A 20623-nucleotide genomic window follows, 5' to 3' on the forward strand; every position below is an offset into this window, starting at 1 on the left:
AGACTTGGATCTGAAGCCATTCTTGTGATTATTGTGACTTTGCCATTGTAATTGTTTGTAAGCTTGTGTAGTCGAAAATGAATTTATGATCGTATGCTATCCATTTCTTGTTTGAATGCTGTTCTTTGTATGCCATTTTAATATTTGATAATTAACCAATGATATTAGGCCACTCTTGGCCATGAATACAGACACCTGTGTCTTTTGGCACTATATCAACGAGTCATACCGCAGTGTTTGTGATTATACCCTGATGATGGGGGCGGCAGGGTAGCCTAGTGGTTAGAGTGTTGGATTAGTAACCTGGAAGGTTGCAAGTTCAAATCCCCAAGCTGACAAGGTACAAATCTCTCGTTCTGCTCCTAGGCCGTCATTGAAAATAAGAATTTGTTCTTAACTGACTTGCCTAGTTAAATAAAGTTTTTTTAAATGGAAACAGCTTGGTTGTCGAAACGTTGGTAATTCAATTTTTGCATCCGAGCTCCCTGCTCCCTTTTATTTTCAAGTGTTCTACTCTGCTAGCCAGCACCTCGCCATAATAGGTGTGCGTTTCTTTTTCTTCTAGATTAACTTTTTCTAACCATTCCCAAAAAGCATTTGGCGATTGGGTAGGCCATTTAGGCTTACCGCACTAATGCGAGAGAGCCTAAAATAATGAAAGAAAAACCTGTAGCCTGAAGATATATTTAAGGTATTGTTCTCTCTTTATTCAAATCCTCCCGCCACCCACATTTCATCAACACAATATTTTATGACCCTAAATCTGCCGCCCTCCACAAAAGCCGCGACCCTTGCAGAGCAAGGGGAACCACTACTTCAAGGTCTCAGAGCAAGTGACGTCACCGATTGAAACGCCACTAGCGCGCACCACCGCTAACTAGCTAGCAATTTCACATCGGCTACATATGCAGGAAAATTATGACTGGTGTGCAACCACCAATTAATATGTGAAGTGTTCCTTATTTTTGCGAAAAAATGAATTGGAACGATAGAGAAGATAGGATGGTAGTGAAGGGAAAGTCGGGAATTTGAACAATGAAAACAATTTCCAATTCTTGGAAGTATTACTGAAATAGTTTTTCATTACTTAAATAATGTAATGTACAGTATTTTTGGTTATTCAATGGTTCTTGCTACATTCAAGTTTAAACAATCTCTTCCTATCCTATCCTATCGAGAATCTGTGGAAAGAACTGAAAACTGCTGTTCACAAATGCTCTCCATCCAACCTCACTGAGCTCGAGCTGTTTTGCAAGGAGGAATGGGAAAACATTTCAGTCTCTCGATGTGCAAAACTGATAGAGACATACCCCAAGCGACTTACAGCTGTAATCGCAGCAAAAGGTGGCGCTACAAAGTATTAACTTAAGGGGGCTGAATAATTTTGCACGCCCAATTTTTCAGTTTTTGATTTGTTAAAAAAGTTTGAAATATCCAATAAATGTCGTTCCACTTCATGATTGTGTCCCACTTGTTGTTGATTCTTCACAAAAAAATACAGTTTTATATCTTTATGTTTGAAGCCTGAAATGTGGCAAAAGGTCGCAAAGTTCAAGGGGGCCGAATAATTTCGCAAGGCACTGTAGCTTCACAGTCGTTATTTGTTTATTGTTTTTGTATAGTTTGTATTCAGTGTTCAGTGCTTTCTTTTATTAAATATTCATCATGAACACATACTACGCCCCATACCACGCCCCATTCCTCCGATCCTTCTCACTTCTCCTCTTCAGATGAAGAGAAGGACGACCGTGACACATCCCTAACACACACACACACACACACACACACACACACACACACACACACACACACACACACACACACACACACACACACACACACACACACACACACACACACACACTGCTGTGTTCTAGAGTCAGTGGCATAGGAGGTCATTTTTTTTATCCCTAAACATAGCACACCAAACCATCAAGTCACCTGCTCGAGAGTTCAGTAAGGTACAGTACATGGAAATCAAATTATATGCATAAAGGTGGTTGATTCTTGTTCCAATTAAAATGTTCCATTTGTGTTCTAGAATAAGATATTAAATACAAACACACATGCAGACTGGCCTAATTAACTTAGATTTTTTATTTGGTTGTCTGGTGTGCTGTTGCCAAATTTCTGCCCTGCTAGAGCTGCCCCTGTCAAGTGTAAGTGCTGTTATTGTGAAGTGGAAATGTCTAGGAGCAACAACGGCTCAGCCACAAAGTGATAGGCCACACAAGCTCACGGAATGGGACCACCGAGTGCTGAAGTGGGTAGCGCGTAAATATAATCTGTTCTCGGGTGCAACACTCACTACCGAGTTCCAAACTGCCTCTGGAAGCAATATCAGCACAACAACTGTTCATGTGGAGCTTCATGAAATGGGTTTCCATGGCCGATTTGCCGCACACAAGCCTAATATCACCATGCGCAATGCCAAGCTTCGGTGAAGTGGTGTAAACTCACTGCCATTGGACTATGGAGCAATGGAAACACGTTCTCTGGCGTGATGAATCACGCTTTACCATCTGGCAGTCCGACAGACAAATCTGGGTTTGGTATTTTATTAGGATCCCAACTCTTCCTGGGGTTCACATAAAACATAATACAGAATGACATAATACAAAACATTAATAGACAAGAAAAGCTCAAGGACAGAACTATATACTTTTTTTTTAAAGGCACACACAGCCTACATATCAATGCATACACAGAAACTATTTAAGTCAAATAGGGGAGAGGCTTTTTGCCATAAGGTGTTGCTTTATCTGTTTTTTTTTTTCAACCAAATTTGCTGTTTATTTGAGCAATCTGCCCAAATGCATAGTTGCAACTGTAAAGTTTGGTGGATGAATAATGGTTTTGGGCTGTTTTCATGGGTCGAGCTAGGCCCCTTAGTTCCAGTGAAGGGAAATCTTAACGCTACAGCGTACAATGACATTCTAGACAATTCTGTACTTCCAACTTTATGGCAACAGTTTGGGGAATGCCATTTCCTGTTTCAGCATGACAATGCCCCCGTGCACAAGGCAAAGTCTACACAGAAATGGTTTGTTGAGGTCAGTGTGGAAGAACTTGACTGGCCTGCAGAGAGCCCTGACTTCAACCCCATCAAACACCTTTGGGATGAATTGGAATGCCAACTGTGAGCCAGTCCTAATCACCCAAATCAGTGCCTGACCTCACTAATGCGCTTGTGGTTGAATGGAAGCAAGTCCCTGCAGCAATGTTCCAACATCTAGTGGAAAGCCTTCGCAGAAGAGTGGAGGCTGTAATTGCAGGAAAGGGGGGGCCAACTCCATAATAACCCATGATTTTCAAATAAGATGTTTGACAAGCAGGTGTCCACATACTTTTGGTCATGTAGTGTATGTATTGCGTTCTTTCTTTCGGTAAATCCCCAGCTGTCTTCCTCTGTTTTAATCTTCCTCATAAACATCCTCTATCTAATCTATTTTTATAAACACAATACTCAACAGGTTGGAATTCTCCCCGGGGGGTGTCAAACATCAGCCCCAGCAAACAGGAAGGAGTGGAACCCACTGTTTCAGGACCTCACCCCCCCCCCCCCCCCCACACTTTCCATACTTCGCCCCCATTCATATCCTCTCTCAGACCCTCTATTGATTATTTCTTACATTCCATCCCTCCTCTCTCCTTCATCTCGTCTGGCCCTTTACAGTGGTGACACAAAAAGATACACATCTCTCTGCTTTGAATGAAAAATATGTGGTGAATACTGTTACCGTCTGTGTTGTGGGTTCTGCTGAACTCATGTGGGTATGTGTATGACACAGGGTCAGTTCTCTTGCCGGTTTGCCGTCGCCTCTGTACGCCGATGACATCATCGTTTGGCATCAATTTGGACATACTCTATGAAGACGTTTGTACTCTTGAACTTATCATCCCCGGATCAGAGGCGGAGTATGGGTTCGATGCAGTGTGGGACAGCTCCTTTTCAGGATGGGGTATATAGAGCAATATACAGGACAAGCTGTTTACATGTCCACCTTCTAAACAAGTGCTCTGCAGAGTGAGAGGAAACAAAAAAGTGTATGTGTGTGTGTGTTTACCAGAATGGAGTGGATGAGAAAATGAACCCAGAGAAAAAGGGTGGGGTGGGGCTGCTGACCATAAGTGCATCCTATTGATCTATACAGTATGTCCATCCATGCGCAGGCCCAGCCTAGTCTCAGGGGATGTTGCAAGAGAAAAACAGACCGAGACAGAGCTCTGCTAAAGAAGCATCTTCAACTATTCTGAGGAACTGTTCTCCCCATCTTGTGCTTTCTCTGTTTACTCAGGAAAAAGGTTGTTTATATCTATTTATTTATTTGATTCATCAGAGTTATCCAGAGAGCTGCAAAGGTTTCAGGTTGAGTGTCCACCGAGAAGCCAACGGTTATGAGTCAAGCATTTGACTGCTCAAGTGGTCACACACTCTGTGGAATGAAACGGACATCCTGTGTAGCCCATCTTTACGAGAGGTCGTGGTGAGCAAACGCATTTTCAGGTTAGTTATGTGTTATCATCGTCTGCTCTTGGTGAGCGGAGCAGGGCTCCTTCTAACAATCTCCATCGGGCTGTGTGCCCCAACGGCTGACCAGTACTCTCGTGGAGTGGTAAGTAGGAAACCCTACACGCTTCTTCCAGTCCGGTAATGACAACCAATTTAATAACCTTCATTATTCGCATTTATGACATTCCCTCAGATTCATATGACATGTGAGGTGTACACATTAGATATTAAATACGTTTTCATACAATAGGCATTGTTCAAATAGCCAGATTGGCATACTACGTTCAATGCTAGTATTGGGACTCTACTAATGATTTACACTAGATCCATACTGCCATTTGCATTGAATTATTTGACTGTGGTGTTGCCCATAAATGTTATGTTTCAGTTATGTGTTTTAAACAAAAGAAAAGCTCATTGGACTCAAATGTGGGCAGGCTAATGTTTAACAATAAATTGCATATAGTGGTGCATGTTTACAATATTCCTTGGAACTGAGGCCAGTGTATATGCATACTGGAGATAGTTTCACAGTGTGTGTGTGTGTACAAAGTGCGTGTATGGTATCATTCTTGAGCTGTCTTTTTCCACAAACATTTGTATTTCTTCCACATATGCAAACACACTTAATCACTACTTATTCTGTAATATATCAAGGAATTAGGAATCACTCTGTGCATGTATGTGTGTCTCTCTCTCTGTGGAGGACTGGCTGAGTCGGTATGGGTACCTGCCCCCTCCGGACCCCCGCACAGAGAGGCTCCAGACCAGGGAGGGCATCCAGAAAGCTCTCCGCCAGATGCAGAGGTTTGCTGGGCTAGAGGAGACAGGAACACTGGGTAAACTCTTTAGCATACTTTTGCAACGCTGAGTCTATGTTTAATTGGAAAAAAAACATGTTTTATTGCTAAATGGACAAAATACCTAAATGTTATTAAACAAAATAGTTTTAAAAAATGTTTTATTCAAATATATATATCGGACTGCACAGTGAAGGAAAAGTAGCCAACAAGTGCTCAGAATATGTGTGACCTCCTTCAAGACTGTTGGAAAAGCATTCCAGGAGAAGCTGGTTGAGAGAATGTCTAGAGTGTGCAAAGCTGTCATCAAGGCAAAGGGTGGTTATTTGAAGAATCTCATCTCGACACTTCTTTGGTTACTACATGATTCCATATGTGTTCTTTCATAGTTGATGTCCACTATTATTCTACAATGTAGAAAATAGTAAAAATAAAGAAAAACCCTTGAATGAGTAGATGTTCTAAAACTTTTGACCAGTAGTGTGTGTGTGTAATTATATATATATATATATATATATATATATATAGAGTGAGCCTGGATAACTTCATCTTTGTTTCTCCACCCTAACTGTTATTGTACACACTGATGAAAGAATATAATATAATTATAAAAATATGAATGTCCTCTATCTCTCCCCCTCTCTCTGGCCCCCCTCCCTCTCCTCCCTCAGACCATGCTACTCTTTCTTTGATGAAGACCCCTCGCTGTTCCCTGCCTGACATTGTCGGAACGGAAGACCTGAGGAAGAGAAGGAGGAAGAGGAAAAAGAGATATGCTTTGACCGGGCTGAGCTGGAAAAAGAATGATATCACCTGGAGGTATGATGTCGCTGAAAAATACTAGTTATAAACTGGTTGGTTTGAGCTCTGAATGCCGTGGTATATCAGACCGTATACCACAGGTATGACAATAAATTACTGTTTACTGTTCTAATTACGTTGGTAACCGGTTTATAATAGCAACAAGGCATCTCGGGGGTTTGTGGTATATTGCCAATATACCAAGGCTAATGGCTGCATCCAGGCACTCTTTGTTGCGCCGTGCATATTAACAGCCCTTAGCCGTGGTATATTGGCAATATACTACACCTCCTCTGGTTTTATTGCTCAATTATACACCATGTTTGTGGACAATGTCTAGAACACAAGTTACCAGATTCTGAATGAACTTAGTTACCAGATTTCGAAACAACTCAGTTACCAGCTGTTTACATGGCACATACTAGGCCATAATAATCTCCACTCGATTTAACATTTTAAAAAACAGAGACGTGCTAGTTAAAAAGCTAAGATTTAAAGTGGGCTTCTTTTTTTTTGGAAATGGGTCTTGCATGTCCCTAAACAGCAAGAAGCCAATTGTACAGTACATTCAATTTTCCTGCCAGTTCTTGACTATTGTGACACCATTTACCAGAATGCAGCAGCCATTACTCATAAACCATCTACCATAGTGCCCTTCATTTTATCACAGGTGACTGATTTAATCCTCATCACTGTATCCTGTATCAAAAGGTTGGCTGGTCCTCATTTTTAAAATCCCGTAGATCACTTCTTTACTCCCTTTTTGTTTCCAAAGCTCTACTACTAAGCTTCCGATTTACCTAACTTGTTAAAGTATAAAATCATGAGATACCAAACCTCAGGTCCTCACCGAACTAGGATAATCCGCTTTTAGTTTTAATACACCTCATTGCTGGAACCAACTACAAAATACATTAGAATTGGATGTTCTGGTACAGCTCGGTAATTTAATATTGCTTGGGGACCTTCTTACTGAAGAATGTACGTTTTTCTAGAATATTTGTGTAGTGCTGTATTTTATTTTGTTTTATATTGTATCGTATTTTCATTGATTTTGTCTTATGAATTGTACTGTATATGCAGGCAGAGCCATTTACCAGGGTTTGAGTTTTAGTGAGGTCCGGAAAGAGAGGAATCTACGAACACATAGCCTATTAGCTATACAATTGTAATGTTATACCCCTAAAAGGGGGGAAATATGATTCATTATTCACAATGACACACAGAATCAGCAACTGTTCAGTCAGTTGTAATGATGAATTGTATAAAATCATCAACCCTTCACATAGTTATTTTCTCAAATTACAGAGCGTTCACGTTTCTATTCCTAGGCATTACTAATCAAGCTCCGCACAAACAGACATCAATGGAGCACACAGTCATTGCATTATCACATTCACATGAAATATTGGACTATTAAGATTTTGTATTAATATCAGTGATGTAGTGGTAAAAAAAAGTGGGTAATTAGTAAACTATAAACTCCAGTGGGCGATTGAGATAAGACGAACATCCATCGATACAAACTAAGACGTATTAAATTTTTAGAACTGTACTTTTGCATTTTCATTTCATTTTAATGTAAACCTATAGGGAAGCTAGGCTATGTGGAGATGTTCATATTGAAACATATATTATTTTTTTAAAGTTCCTAATAGCGGTGTATCAGTTCACCAAACCCACGTATCAGTAGGTATTGTGGTTTTACGTTCACAGTTCGGTTTTGGTACAGTGGGAAAACAATGTTCAGCATTCACAATGTTCCTTGCATTGTCTGCTCTGACCGTATTGTTATATTGGGCAATGTAGGGCCCTCGAGTGTCACAGCGGTCTAAGGCACTGCATCTCAGTGCTATAGGCGTCACTACAGACACCCTGGTTCGATTCCAGTCTGTATCACAACCGGCTGGGATTGGGAATCCCATAGGGCGGCGCCCAATTGGCCCAGCGTCGTCCGAGTTTGGCCAGTGTAGGCCGTCATTGTAAATAAGAATGTGTTCTTAACTGATTTGCCTAGTTAAATAAGGTACAAAAAAAGTAACGCTTTCACTCTGATGCTGTGTTTTTAACCATGTGCGAGGTGGAAATTTACCAGTAGTGAATTTGTAAATACCAGTTAGCGGTGTATCAGTTCACCAAACCCATGTGATTTTAACTAGTTGAGAAACACAGATTGGCTAATGGCCAACAAGCTGTGTCAACCATAAACTAAAAGTACAGCTTTCAAGTTTGTAAACAGAGTTTATAAACCACGAATAGATTTATTTAAAAAAATAGTTCATGCATTTACAGTGCCTTCAAAGTATTTTGTGGGTTAAAATTGATTAAATTGAGATTGTGTCACTGGTCTACACAAAATACCCCATAATGTAAAAGTTGAATTACGTTTTTAGAACTTTTTACAAATGAATACAAAATTTGAAGCTAAAAGTCAATAAATATTCAACTCCTTTCTTATGGCAAGCCTTAAGAAGTTCAGGAGTAAAAATATGCTTAAAAAGTCACATAATAAGTTGCATGAACTCACTCTGTTTACAATAATAGTGTTTAACATGTTTTTTGAATGAATACCTCATCTCTGTACCCCACGCATAAAATCCTGTAAGGTTCCTCAGTCGAGCAGTGAATTTCTAACACAGATTCAACTACAAAGACTAGGGAGGTTTTCCAATGCTTCGCAAAGAAGGGCCCAAATTGGTAGGTGGGTAAAAATAAAATAAAAATCAGACATTGAATATCCCTTTGAGCATGGTGAAGTTATTAATTACACTTTGGATGGTGGATCAATACACCCAGTTACTACAAAGATACAGTCGTCCTTCCTAACTCAGGTGCCGAAGAGGAAGGAAACCGTGCGGCCAATGGTGACTTTAAACCAGTTACAGAATTTAATGGCTGTGATAGGAGACGACTGATGATATATCAAAAATATTGTAGTTACTCCACAATACTAACTTAAATTACAGAGTGAAAAGAAGGAAGCCTGTACAGAATAAAAATATTCCAAAACATGCATCCTGTTTGCTATAAGGCACTAAATAAATGTACTTTATGTCCTGAATAAAAAGTGTTATGTTTGAGGCAAATCCAATCCAACACAACACATCACTAAGTACCCCTCTTCATATTTTCAAGAATGGTGGTGGCTGCATCATGTCATGGGTATGCTTATTATCGGCAAGGAATAGGGAGTTTTTATAGGATAAAAATAAATGAAATATAACTAAACACAGGCCAAATCCTAGAGGAAAACCTGGTTCAGTCTGCTTTCCAATAGACACTGGGAGACATTCACCTTTCAGCAGGACAATAACATGCTTACCAAGACGATATTAAATGTTCCTGAGTGGCCTAGTTACAGCTTTGACTTTAATTGACTTGAAAGTCTACAGCAAGACTTGAAAATGGCTGTCTAGCTATGATCAACAACCAACTTGACAGAGCTAGAAGCAACTATTTGTCCAATGCCGTTGTAATCTACTGGGAATCCAAAATCTTTATCAACTTGCTCTTTCATAGTGTAATGTTTTACACATTCAAAAGTCTCTCAGGCTATCACACAATGTTATGCAAATTAGTTGCTGTATGTGAGGAGTCTTTGGTGAGGCGATTGTGCAGCGGGTCAGTGCTGGGGTGCACTGTCTGTGTTCATCCAAATAAATTACAACTTGGTTATTTATGGGAAATCAGTGTCCTAGGACTGTTTACGCTAGTCAAACTACGTGTGATTTTCGTTAGCTTTACAGGCTCGTTACAAATTGGTGGCAATGGTGGGATCTGCACGTCAACTAGCTAACAACTTACGAGCTTGGCTAATTTAGCTGGTTAGCTGCATTGGAAAATGGAGGGAAAAGTTGAACAACCTGGGAACAGCAATCAACAACCACTGGCCGAACGACAGCCGGTGGTGGATCAGCCAGATGCCATGGACAGTCGGATTGACCAGCCAGTATTCATGTCAGAATCTTTAGAGCGGAAGAAGATGAATGGACTGTTTGGATTGAACAATTTGAGTTAGCAGCGCAAGTGAATGGATGGTGAGCGGTAGATCGTTTGAACTTTCTCATGCTGTTGCTGAGGGGAAATGAGATTTTGTAGTACTTTACCTCAGGATACCAAGAATGATTAGAACAGTGTGAAAGTGGCTTTGCAGAGGCATTTTGAGCCACTGGCACATGCTGACTGGAATCATGCATTTTTTCAGGACAGAAAAGGTAAAGTCGTTGAGTGCATTCATGACTTTGGGCATGATTTAAGCAGGCTTATCCAGATTATAACACGAGCACACGTAATTCGCTGGCACGAGACCGTTTTATTACACACATTGGGGGCAGTGATCTGCGTATGCACCTGCGCAAGGCAGTACCAGAAACGTTGGAAGAGGCCATTAGCATGGCTACAGAGCTTGATCAGATAAAGCAGCTAGAAATGCTGGAAAGTGAAGACACTGCACAATAAAAAAGTGAACATGTGTGGGACAAGGAAGGTAACTCTGCCTCAAGTTGGAGAGAATGTCAGAGTTCCAAAAGAGATGTTTGAGTCATTGTGTGAGAGCATTGCACAGTTGCGGACTAAGGTGCAGTATTTGGCAGCCACATCAGAGGCGGACATACCAAAGCAGCAGAGTGTTTCCAGGGTCTTCTACAGTAGCAACGGCAAACGCCACGGGAGGATACAGACCGGACCAGGGAGAGGGAGATCTAGCTTCCCCGGGAGCGACAGAGGATGACCTACGTCGACCAATAGCAGGGCCTGCTGGAAATGTCATTGCACATGAAAAAACTGTCCTTTCCTTTTCCATGTCAGCACAGCATCGGCTTCAACTACATGCACAGCTGACCAGTCCACAGCGAGAATTACATCAAGTGTGGTGGAGAGTGGGGTTTACCTGGAGTGCAAATTTGCCGACTCAGAGTATGAGGTCGTGGTATGAGGTCGTGGTGGTCTCTGGGTCCAGGTTTCCATGGAACATAGATAGACATAGAAATGCTACTGGAGATAAGTGGTACATTGCAACCATACCAAAGCATGGTTAAACCTCTCTGGGATATGCGGGGCGCTAACGTCAAAAGCCAGAGAAAATGCAGAGCGCCAAATTCAAATAAATTCATATAAAAATAACATTTTCATGAAATCACACATGTAAGATAACCAAATTAAAGCTACATGTGTTGTGAATCCAGCCAAAATGTCAGATTTTCGGCAAAAGCAAACGATGCTATTATCTGAGCATAGCACCATAGTAAACAAAAGAGAGAACATTTCAACCCTGCAGGCGCGACACAAACTGCAGAAATAAAAATATAAATCATGCCTTACCTTTGACGAGCTTCTTCTGTTGGCACTCCAATATGTCCCATAAACATCACAAATGGTCCTTTTGTTCGATTAATTCCGTCCATATATATCCACAATGTCCACAATGTTATTTGGCGCGTTTGATCCAGAAAAACACAGGTTCCAACTTGCGCAAATCTCAAAAGTTACCTGTAAACTTTGCCAAAACATTTCAAACTACTTTTGTAATACAACTTTAGGTATTTTTTAAAGTAAATCATCGATAAAATTGAAGACGGGATGATCTGTGTTCAATACAGGAAGACAACAAACTCAAGCATGCTTTCTGGTCTTGCGCCTCTATCAAATAGTACACATGATGTGACACTTGTTCAAGATGGCTGTACTTCTTCATTACACAAAGGAATCACCTCAACCAATTTCTAAAGACGGGTGACATCCAGTGGAAGCGGTAGGAACTGCAAGCAAGTCCCTTAGAAATCTGGAATCCCAATGAAAATTCATTGAAAAGAGGGTGACCTCAAAAAGAAAATCTGAATGGTTTGTCCTCGAGGGTTTCGCCTGCTACATAAGTTCTGTTCTACTCACAGACATGATTCAAACAGTTTAGAAACTAGAGTGTTTTCTATCCAAATCTACTAATAATATGCATATCTTATCTTCTGTGGATAAGTAGCAGGCAGTTGAAATTGGGCATGCTTTTCATCCAAAATTCCAAATGATGCCCCTATCCTAGAGAAGTTTTTTAAAGTAGCAAATGGACAGTTTCTCTCAGTCTTGGAGACCTGGTCCACAGTCATGAACATTGAATCTGACCTGGGATTTTGTCGTTGCTAGCAACGCAGACCAGTGTGTACTGATAGCGACAGACTTTCTGGTAAAATATGGGGCTGTACTTGACGTGAAAAAGAAAACACGTGTTTTGGGGAAGCAGATTCCCTTGATTTTCAGGGGAGTGGCAGGGGGAGTGTGTTAAGTGGTGTTGATGAATGGCACGATTATCCCATCCAGAAGTGAAATGTTTATAACTGGTAAAGTTGAGGGTACAGTAAAAAAATGACAAAACTGAGGGTCTTCTTGAGACCTGCGTTAGTCACTGATACAAGTAACCTGTTGGTAGTGTCATGGAAATTCTACACTTAAATTAATAATTATTTATTATCAGAGCGCTGGAGATGTTCCAACCAACTCAATGCACCAAGTACACATGTCGATCAGGAGCTCTCCTGGGGCAGTCTCGTTAGTTATCTTATATAGATTGCAGCCAGCTAACTGCGATGCAGCTGAGAGCTGTAAAGGAAATGGTGGGGAGGTATGTGGGAATGTTTAGCACTGGTGATTTTGACTTGGGCTGCGCTAAACTAGTCCAGCATAGGATTGACACAGGGGACACCAGGCCTATCAAACGAGCATTGAGGCGGGTGCTTGTTCATCTGCAAGCAGAGTTTGACGAGCATTTGCAGGATATGTTAGAAAGGGGAATAGTTTACCCATCCAGCAGTCCATAGGCAGCACCAGTGGTGTTAGTAAGAAAGAAGGACGGCTCAATCAGGTTCTGTGCGGATTACAGAAGGTTAAATGAGAACACTAAAAGATGCTTATCTATTTCCTATGATCGATGAGACCTTGGACTTGCTTTCCGGTGCTCAGTGGTTTTCCACTTTAGACTTTGCCAGTGGTTACTGGCAAGTCGAGCATTGCAAAACTGCTTTTATGACAATGAGAGGACTTTTCGAGTTCCAGATAATGGGGTTTGGGTTGACAAATGCTCCAAGCAGCTTTCAGGGTCTCATGGACCTGGTTTTGGCTGATTTACAGTGGTCAACATGTTTGGTGTACTTAGATGACATCATAGTGTTTGGTCGTACATTCCAAGAGCATGTGAAGTGTTTAGACAAGGTTTGGATCATGCAGGACTTAAGATGAAGCCATCTAAGTGCCATTTGTTCAGGTCACAGGTGAGCTACCTGGGACACATCATCTCGGCTGATAGTGTCGACTGACCCCATGAAAACGGAGACAGAAGCTTTTTACGCCTGGCGTCATACTACAGGAGGTTCATACCAGATTTTGCAGCTATGGCGGAGCCTTTGTACAGTTTGACAGATAAGGGGAAAATGTTTGAGTGTAACGCAGCGTATGAAGTTGCCTTTAACAAATTAAATTCCAAGTTTACCACATCCCCCATACTTGCTTCCCCTGGCCCAAATCTAGATTTCATAATGGATACTGACGCATGTGACACAGGCATAGGGGCAGTCCTCTCCAAAAACACGAGGGTAGAGACAGAGTAGTAGCATATGCCAGTCGGTCACTGTCAAAACAGGAGAGGAAGTATTCACCTACCAAAAAGGAGCTTCTTGCTGTGGTAGTGTTTCTTAAACATTTCAGACAGTTTTTGCTGGGGAGGAAATGTATAATGAGAACTGATCACAGCTCACTGAGGTGGCTGAGTAACTTCAAACAACCTGAGGGACAGTTGGCTAGATGGTTGGCGAAACTGGATCAGTTTGACAATGATATTGTCCACAGGCCTGAGAGACTGCACAGTAATGCAGATGGTGTGTCACACAACACACACAGACAGAGAGTGTAGACACAGCTGACTCACAGGAGGCCACTGCCAATCTGAGAGGCATCGTAAACAATCCTCAGGATGTCACTATTGAGCCTGTAGTTGGAACTCAAACAAGCCAGGCAGTCCCCACAAAAGCAGCTTTCCTTTTGGATGCACAGGATAGAGACCCAGTGGTCTCCCGGTTAAACAAATTGAAAAATAGGGTAGAGCAGAGCTCCCTGTGGAGTTGCAATCGGAGCCAAAGTTCAGGACCTTCAAACAACTGTGTGGGACATTACATGTGAAGAATGGGGTGTTATGCCTTGAGACAGATGATACCATCTCGAGAGGGGTTGTACCTAGGGCTGTGCCGGTCACGAAATTTCGTTAGCCGGTGATTGTCAAGCAAATAACTGGCGGTCTCACCCTAAATTGACCGTTAATTAACATTAACACATTCAGCATCTCCTGGCTTCCACACATAGCCTACAAGCCACTGATGCAGACCTTTGGAACATCTAAATTTTAAAAGTCTAATTAATTCATGTAATATAGCATACACCTTCATAATAAATTCCATTATTTCACAAGAAAAGAATAGCATACTTTGAGTTGTCCTGATGTGGTTATGCCAAACAGCTGTGGGCTACACTAGTTAATTTAGAAAACAAGATTTGCTTAGAATTCATGTGGCATTATTTTATAGTATGAAGAAAACAAATGAACAAATATTTTCTCCAAATGATTTGAGAGAGTGCGCACATACGGCTATTCTGTGTTGAGCGGTTAACAAAGAAATAGGTTGTCACGTGAGATGATGCTGGAGAGACGAAGCAGGTACGAGGAGTAAAACATTTAATAAAGACGGACATGGAATGAGACAGGAACAGCGTCAGCAAACTAATAAGAAAGACCAAAAACAATACAATGCAGCAGCAGGTAACAGAGCTGGGGAACTGACAAATATAGGGGAGGAAATTAACAGGTGATGAGTGAGTCCAGGTGAGTCCAATAACGCTGATGCACGTGACGAGGGAAGGCAGGTGTGCGTGATGCAGGGCAACCTGGCACCCTCAAGCTCCAGGTGGAGGGAAGAGCGGGAGCAGACATGACAGTACCCCCCCTCCCCCTCTTTGGGTGCCACCCGGTGTCCCACCTGGGCGAACCGGCGGAGACATGGGCGCTGGGCAAGCCGTTTGGGGCGTGGCAGCCCGACGAACCGGCAGGAGTGTGAGAGCCTGGCGAGCCGGCTGAGGCATGGGAGCCTGACGATCCGGCTGAGGCAAGACGCCTGTCGATCCCGCTGCAGAGAGAGTGAGATGATCCGGTGGAGAGTGACATGGGATGGGAAGCCGCCGAGCCAACTGAGGCAAGGAAACCTCTTGAGCCAGCCAGGGCGTGGAAGCCCGACAGCGGAATCCACCCCGACATCACCAAAAAACTGGACCGGCCGGGCGAACAAGAAGTGACGATCCGGCTGAGGCCCAACGTGGGATGGGCGCCATCCGACCCAACCAGGGCAAGGAACTCTCGAGCCAGCTAGGGCATGGAAGCCCGACGAGCTGGCTAAGCACCCCCGGTTCCATCGGTGGTGACCCAGATGCCACCGATGCCACCATACCAACCGGAACGCCAGTACTCTTGCTTCGTATGTAGGCTACTGCATTCTGTCACTTGAGATGACGCTGGAGAGACAAAGCAGGTACGGGGAGTAAAATGGAGATGGAACGAGACAGGAACAGAGTCAGCAAACTAATACTAAAGAAAAAAACAATACAGTGCAGCAGCGGGGAACAGAGGGAGGAAATTAACAGGTGATAAGTGAGTCCAGGTGAGTCCTATAACGCTGATGCACATGACGAGGGAAGGCAGGTGTGCATGATGGATGGCAGGAGTGCGTGATGCAGGACAACCTGGTGCCCTCAAGCACCAGGGGGAGGGAAGAATGGGAGCAGACGTGACATAGGAACTCCTAATATGCTTAATTTAGAGTTATTAATGTAACTTTAGTTGTTCTACAAACATTGGGCTTTGTTTTGATTTTTAAGACTTGAAAAAAGTTGCTTGAAAGGCATGAGCCCTGCTTTGTTTTTTTTTGCGCAGGCTGTAAACACTCCAATAGTCTCTCATTCACAATTTGACAAACACTTCACGGCGGCATCGCCTTTGTTGTCGTAATGCACCCTATAAAAAATACATTCTTTTTGCGGCCTGGAGTGATGCATTGTGCCCTTCTCCCTGAGTGCTGCGCAATCCGAAGTGCCTCTCACTCAAATGGCTCTCCGAGATGTGATCAGGTCTTTCTCACAGGCTACAAGTGAAGACAGACACACCGGGGACACAACTGTGCACGTTCTTATCCAATTCCGAGGTGCATATTGAAGATACTGGAAGAACTGTCTATCATTTACTTATCGTCAGCCAACAAGATGAGTAGGTCTAACGTACAGCAAAAGCACTAGCCTACTGTCCCCCATAGTACAAAAGTTGACCCTATTGTGCGATAAATAAATATTCCAAACAATAGCCTGGGACAGTTGTGGGGTTCAATAGATCCCAAATTAATATAGCCACTAGCATTTTTTTTGTGGCTGACGCAATAGATCAGAACGTTTAGCTTAAAATATTGATAAACTATTAGGCTATTTCTTCACATTATAAGCGCAGCAATGCACACATGGCAGTAGGCTAAGCGTGAATGTTCCATTAGCGAGAAAACCCCATTATCAAAAGTGACCTCAAATGAGATTATGCACGTAATGCTTTCATTATAAAGTTGCATTTTTATGGTTAAAATGATCTTTCCCTAACTTGAAACTCATGCCCTGCTTATGTAAGTCAGTTAGGCTTTAAACCCCTTGTAAAGCGGATTAATGTGGTTCATTTTAAGAAGTTATTTGGCCACATATAGGCCTATGGGCTAGGCTACATGAGGTGTGCGAATATGAATCTAAAAAGTTTAGGGGAAAAAAGCAGTCTCTTATGCTGGGCATCATTCAAGTGATAATATATAATTCATATAACAACACAGATGCACCCAGATGCAGACACAGGAGGCAGATGGTCAGAGTCTCTGATATTTATTAGAATACAAGGGGCAGGCAGGTCGAGGACAGGCAGAAGTTAATTAACCAGGTCAGAGTCCAAAAGGTACATGGTGGCAGGCAGGCTCAAGGTCATGGCAGGCTGAAGGGTCAGGCAGGCGGGCTCAGTGTCAGGGCAGGCAGAACAGGTCGGAACCAGGAGGGCTAAAAAACAGAGAAACACGCTGGTAGGCTTGACAAAACAAGACAAACTGGCAACAGACAAACAGAGAACACAGGTATAAATACACTGAGGATAATGGGGAAGATGGGCAACAACTGGAGGGGGTGGAGACGAGCACAAAGGCAGGTGAAACGGATCAAGGTGGAGAGGAAACAAGCACAAAGACAGATGAAACAGATTAGGGTGGAGACAAGCCCAACTGCAAAAGGTCCTGCAAAGACAGGTGAAACAGATCAGGGTGTGACATCACACATGATAGGCTAATATTGTCACCCAACAGACTATTCTTGGTTTAATCTTTACATATACTAAATAATATATGTGTGAAATTGGTTTTGATTTAGAATGGACCGTTATCATGCACCTGTCTCAACAGGGTCGTCGGGAAAAATATGCACGTAAAAAGCAAATGGAATTTTTTATGACATCACAAAATAACAACCAAAATGACATTAGTGTTCTTTAGATCACCTCTGACCATTCCCAACGTTCTATGTTCGAAATATTGTTCCAGCATTCGCTTTGGAACGTATTAGAGTTTTGGCGGGAAAAGTCTGTTGAAAAATTGGCACATTCCTTTAATGAATTTGGAGAGTGAGACCTGAATCTTCTACCTTGATTTACAACAGGGAGTGAGTTAACCCCCATCAGTTTCCTCCTCCCCCTTCTGCGGGTGAGAGGACATGTGGTTGCAGTCATTCATTGCAAACCTGATCTGACCTATTTGGATCTGAACAGGACAGTCATGACAAGATAAACAATGTGCTTAATATTAGGAAAGTTGAGAAAAATATATAGTAGGCCTAGTCTATAGAAAGCTGAATGGATCCTCCTTTTTTTAGTAGGGGCTATCACTCTGTTTTTTTGCGCAGTTGCATAGCCTATAGAAATATTGCACAACGTGAGCTCATGGGCTCTCATTAAGTGTTTGATTAGATTTTTGAATACATTTGCATTGATGTCAGAGTGATTAGAGGGACAATAGATTGCTGAGTACCAAGCAGTTAGCAAGTTTGATCAGCTACTAATCACCATCAGCAGCATCAGAGCTTGGAGAAGCCTAATTACCGTGACTAAACAGTCACATGGAATTTGACTGCCTTCATGACTCGTGACCGCCGGTGTGGCGGTAATACGGTCACTGCAACAGCCCTAGTTGCACCAGATGAGCTCGTACATAGATACTTAACTTCCGTCTGGCCACTCTACCATAAAGGCTTGATTGGTGGAGTGCTGCAGAGATGGTTGTTCTTCTGGAAGGTTCTCCCATCTCCACAGAGGAATGCTGGAGCTCTGTCAGAGTGACCATCGGGTTCTTGGTCACCTCCCCGACCAAGGCCCTTCTCCCCCGATTGCTCAGTTTGGCCGGGCGGCCAGCTCTAGGAAGGGTCTTGGTGGTTCCAAACATATTCCATTTAAGAATGATGGAGGCCAATGTGTTCTTGGGGACTTTCAATGCTGCAAAAAAATGTTGGTACCCTTCCCCAGATCACAATCCTGTCTCAGAGCTCTATGGACAATTATTTCGACCTCATGGCTTGGTTTTTGTTCTGACACCCTCTGTCAATTTGCGACCTTATATAGACAGGTGTTTTCCTTTCCAAATCATGTCCAATCAATTTAATTTACCACAGGTGAAGGATGATCAATGGAAACAGGATGCATCTGAGCTCAATTTCAAGTCTCATAGCAAAGGGTCTGAAAACATATGTAAATAAGGTATTTCGTTTTTTTGTTGAATTTTTATAAATTTGCCAACATTTCTTAACCTGTTTTTGTCTTTGTCATTACGGGCTATTGTGTGTAGATTGATGAGGAAAAGTTTTTATTTTATCCATTGTAGAATAAGGCTGTAAAGTAACAAAATGTGGAAAAAGTTAAGGGTTCTGAATACTTTCTGAATGCACAATAGGTTACCTTTCGGGGTAAGCTCCGCCCCTTCTATCTTTCAGAGGATTATGGAAAATCTGATGAAGGATCTTGATTGGATGGAATGAAAAGGAGCACCCGAGGAACCTACAAAAGGTCCTGCAACGTCCTCAGGAGAACGGACTCCAAGTGAAAAAGTCCAAATGTGAATTTGAGAAAACACGGATCAAGTATCTAGGTCATGTGTTGGATAACAGAGGAATTCACCCGTCCACAGAGAAAATCAAAGCTATCCAAGGGGGCACATGCGCCTACAAACGTGTAGGAGCTGAGGGCCTTTCTGGGTCTTGTTAACTACTATTGGCGTTTTGTGCCACAGCAGAGCACAGTTCTAGCGCCACTGTACAGGTTGCTGAAAGACCAAGTGACTTGGCGTTGAAAACAACCGGAACAGGATACCTTCAACAAATGAAAAGAGCTGTTAACGAGTGATCAGGTCTTAGTCCATTGTGACTCAAAACTACCCACTGGGCACACACTGGTTGAATCAACGTTGTTTCCACGTCATTTCAATGAAATTACATTGAGCCAACATGGAATAGACATTGAATTGACATCTGTGCCTCGTGAGTACCTCTTTCTTTGGCTTGTGACGCATTGTACAGTATTGAAGCCATCATCCAGCACATTATGCCAAATAGAGATGCCCCAGCTGAGAAGAAATGCTTACAGATTGAAAAGGAAGCCTTGGGACTAATCTATGCACTAAAATTTCCATCAGTATCGGTGGGGGAGACAATTTAACTTATTGACTGATCACAAACCCTTACTTACCATGTTTGGGGAGCACAAGAGCCTCCCTACGATTGCATCCAGCGGTAGGCCAACATTTTGTCAGCGTATGACTACTACCTGAGACCAGTAATGCCGGAACATTCACGCACTGCCAGCAGAGTACTTTGAGGAAGCACTGCTGAATGCTACACAAATAGCCAGGGCAACACACATGGAGAGGGAGCTCTCAAAAGTCTACAAATATATAATGGAGAGTTGGCTTGAACTGGTTGAAGTAAATTTGAAATTCTACACACGGAGGAACGAGGGTGTTTCTTATGGGGCAATACACACAGGACACCAGGACATTGTAAAAACGAAACAACTTGCTCGCAAATACTTTATGTCAAGTGGCCAGAACGATATTAGAGAAGTGGACCCGGTCTGCAAGGAGTGTGAAATACCATGACAGGTTTTGTTGCATCCATGGGAGTTCCATGGTGAGTGTTAAATGTTTACACAGATGTTGCAAGCCCATGTTTATGATAGTGGTTGACGCACACTCTAAATGGTTAGAAGTGTTCAGAATGTCACAAATCACTTCACATGCTACCATAACCAGACTGAGAAGTTGTTCTCATCATTCGGGTTACCTGAGAAAATCGTAACGGACAATGCGAAGACTTTAATGTCAAACGAATTCCAGACGTTTGTGAGGTAGAACGGAATCCTGCCCTCCACCAG

The 20623-nt window shown here is 42.4% G+C and overlaps 1 protein-coding gene across 1 annotated transcript in view; it reads left to right on the forward strand.

Annotated features, from left to right (window-relative positions):
- The first annotated feature begins 3655 nt into the window (after positions 1 to 3655).
- Positions 3656 to 20623, forward strand: part of mmp25a (matrix metallopeptidase 25a) — a 34853-nt gene continuing 17885 nt past the window's right edge. Inside the window, exons 1-3 of the mRNA XM_021626048.3 lie at positions 3656 to 4616; positions 5220 to 5352; positions 5985 to 6132. Of these exons, the coding sequence (XP_021481723.1) occupies positions 4515 to 4616; positions 5220 to 5352; positions 5985 to 6132 (383 nt within the window). The 5' untranslated portion in view covers positions 3656 to 4514. The remainder of the gene's footprint in view (positions 4617 to 5219; positions 5353 to 5984; positions 6133 to 20623) is intronic.

This window comes from Oncorhynchus mykiss, chromosome 12 (genome assembly GCF_057628025.1).
Source record: "Oncorhynchus mykiss isolate SJ-2025 chromosome 12, ASM5762802v1, whole genome shotgun sequence".
Classification (NCBI taxonomy): Eukaryota; Metazoa; Chordata; class Actinopteri; order Salmoniformes; family Salmonidae; genus Oncorhynchus; species Oncorhynchus mykiss.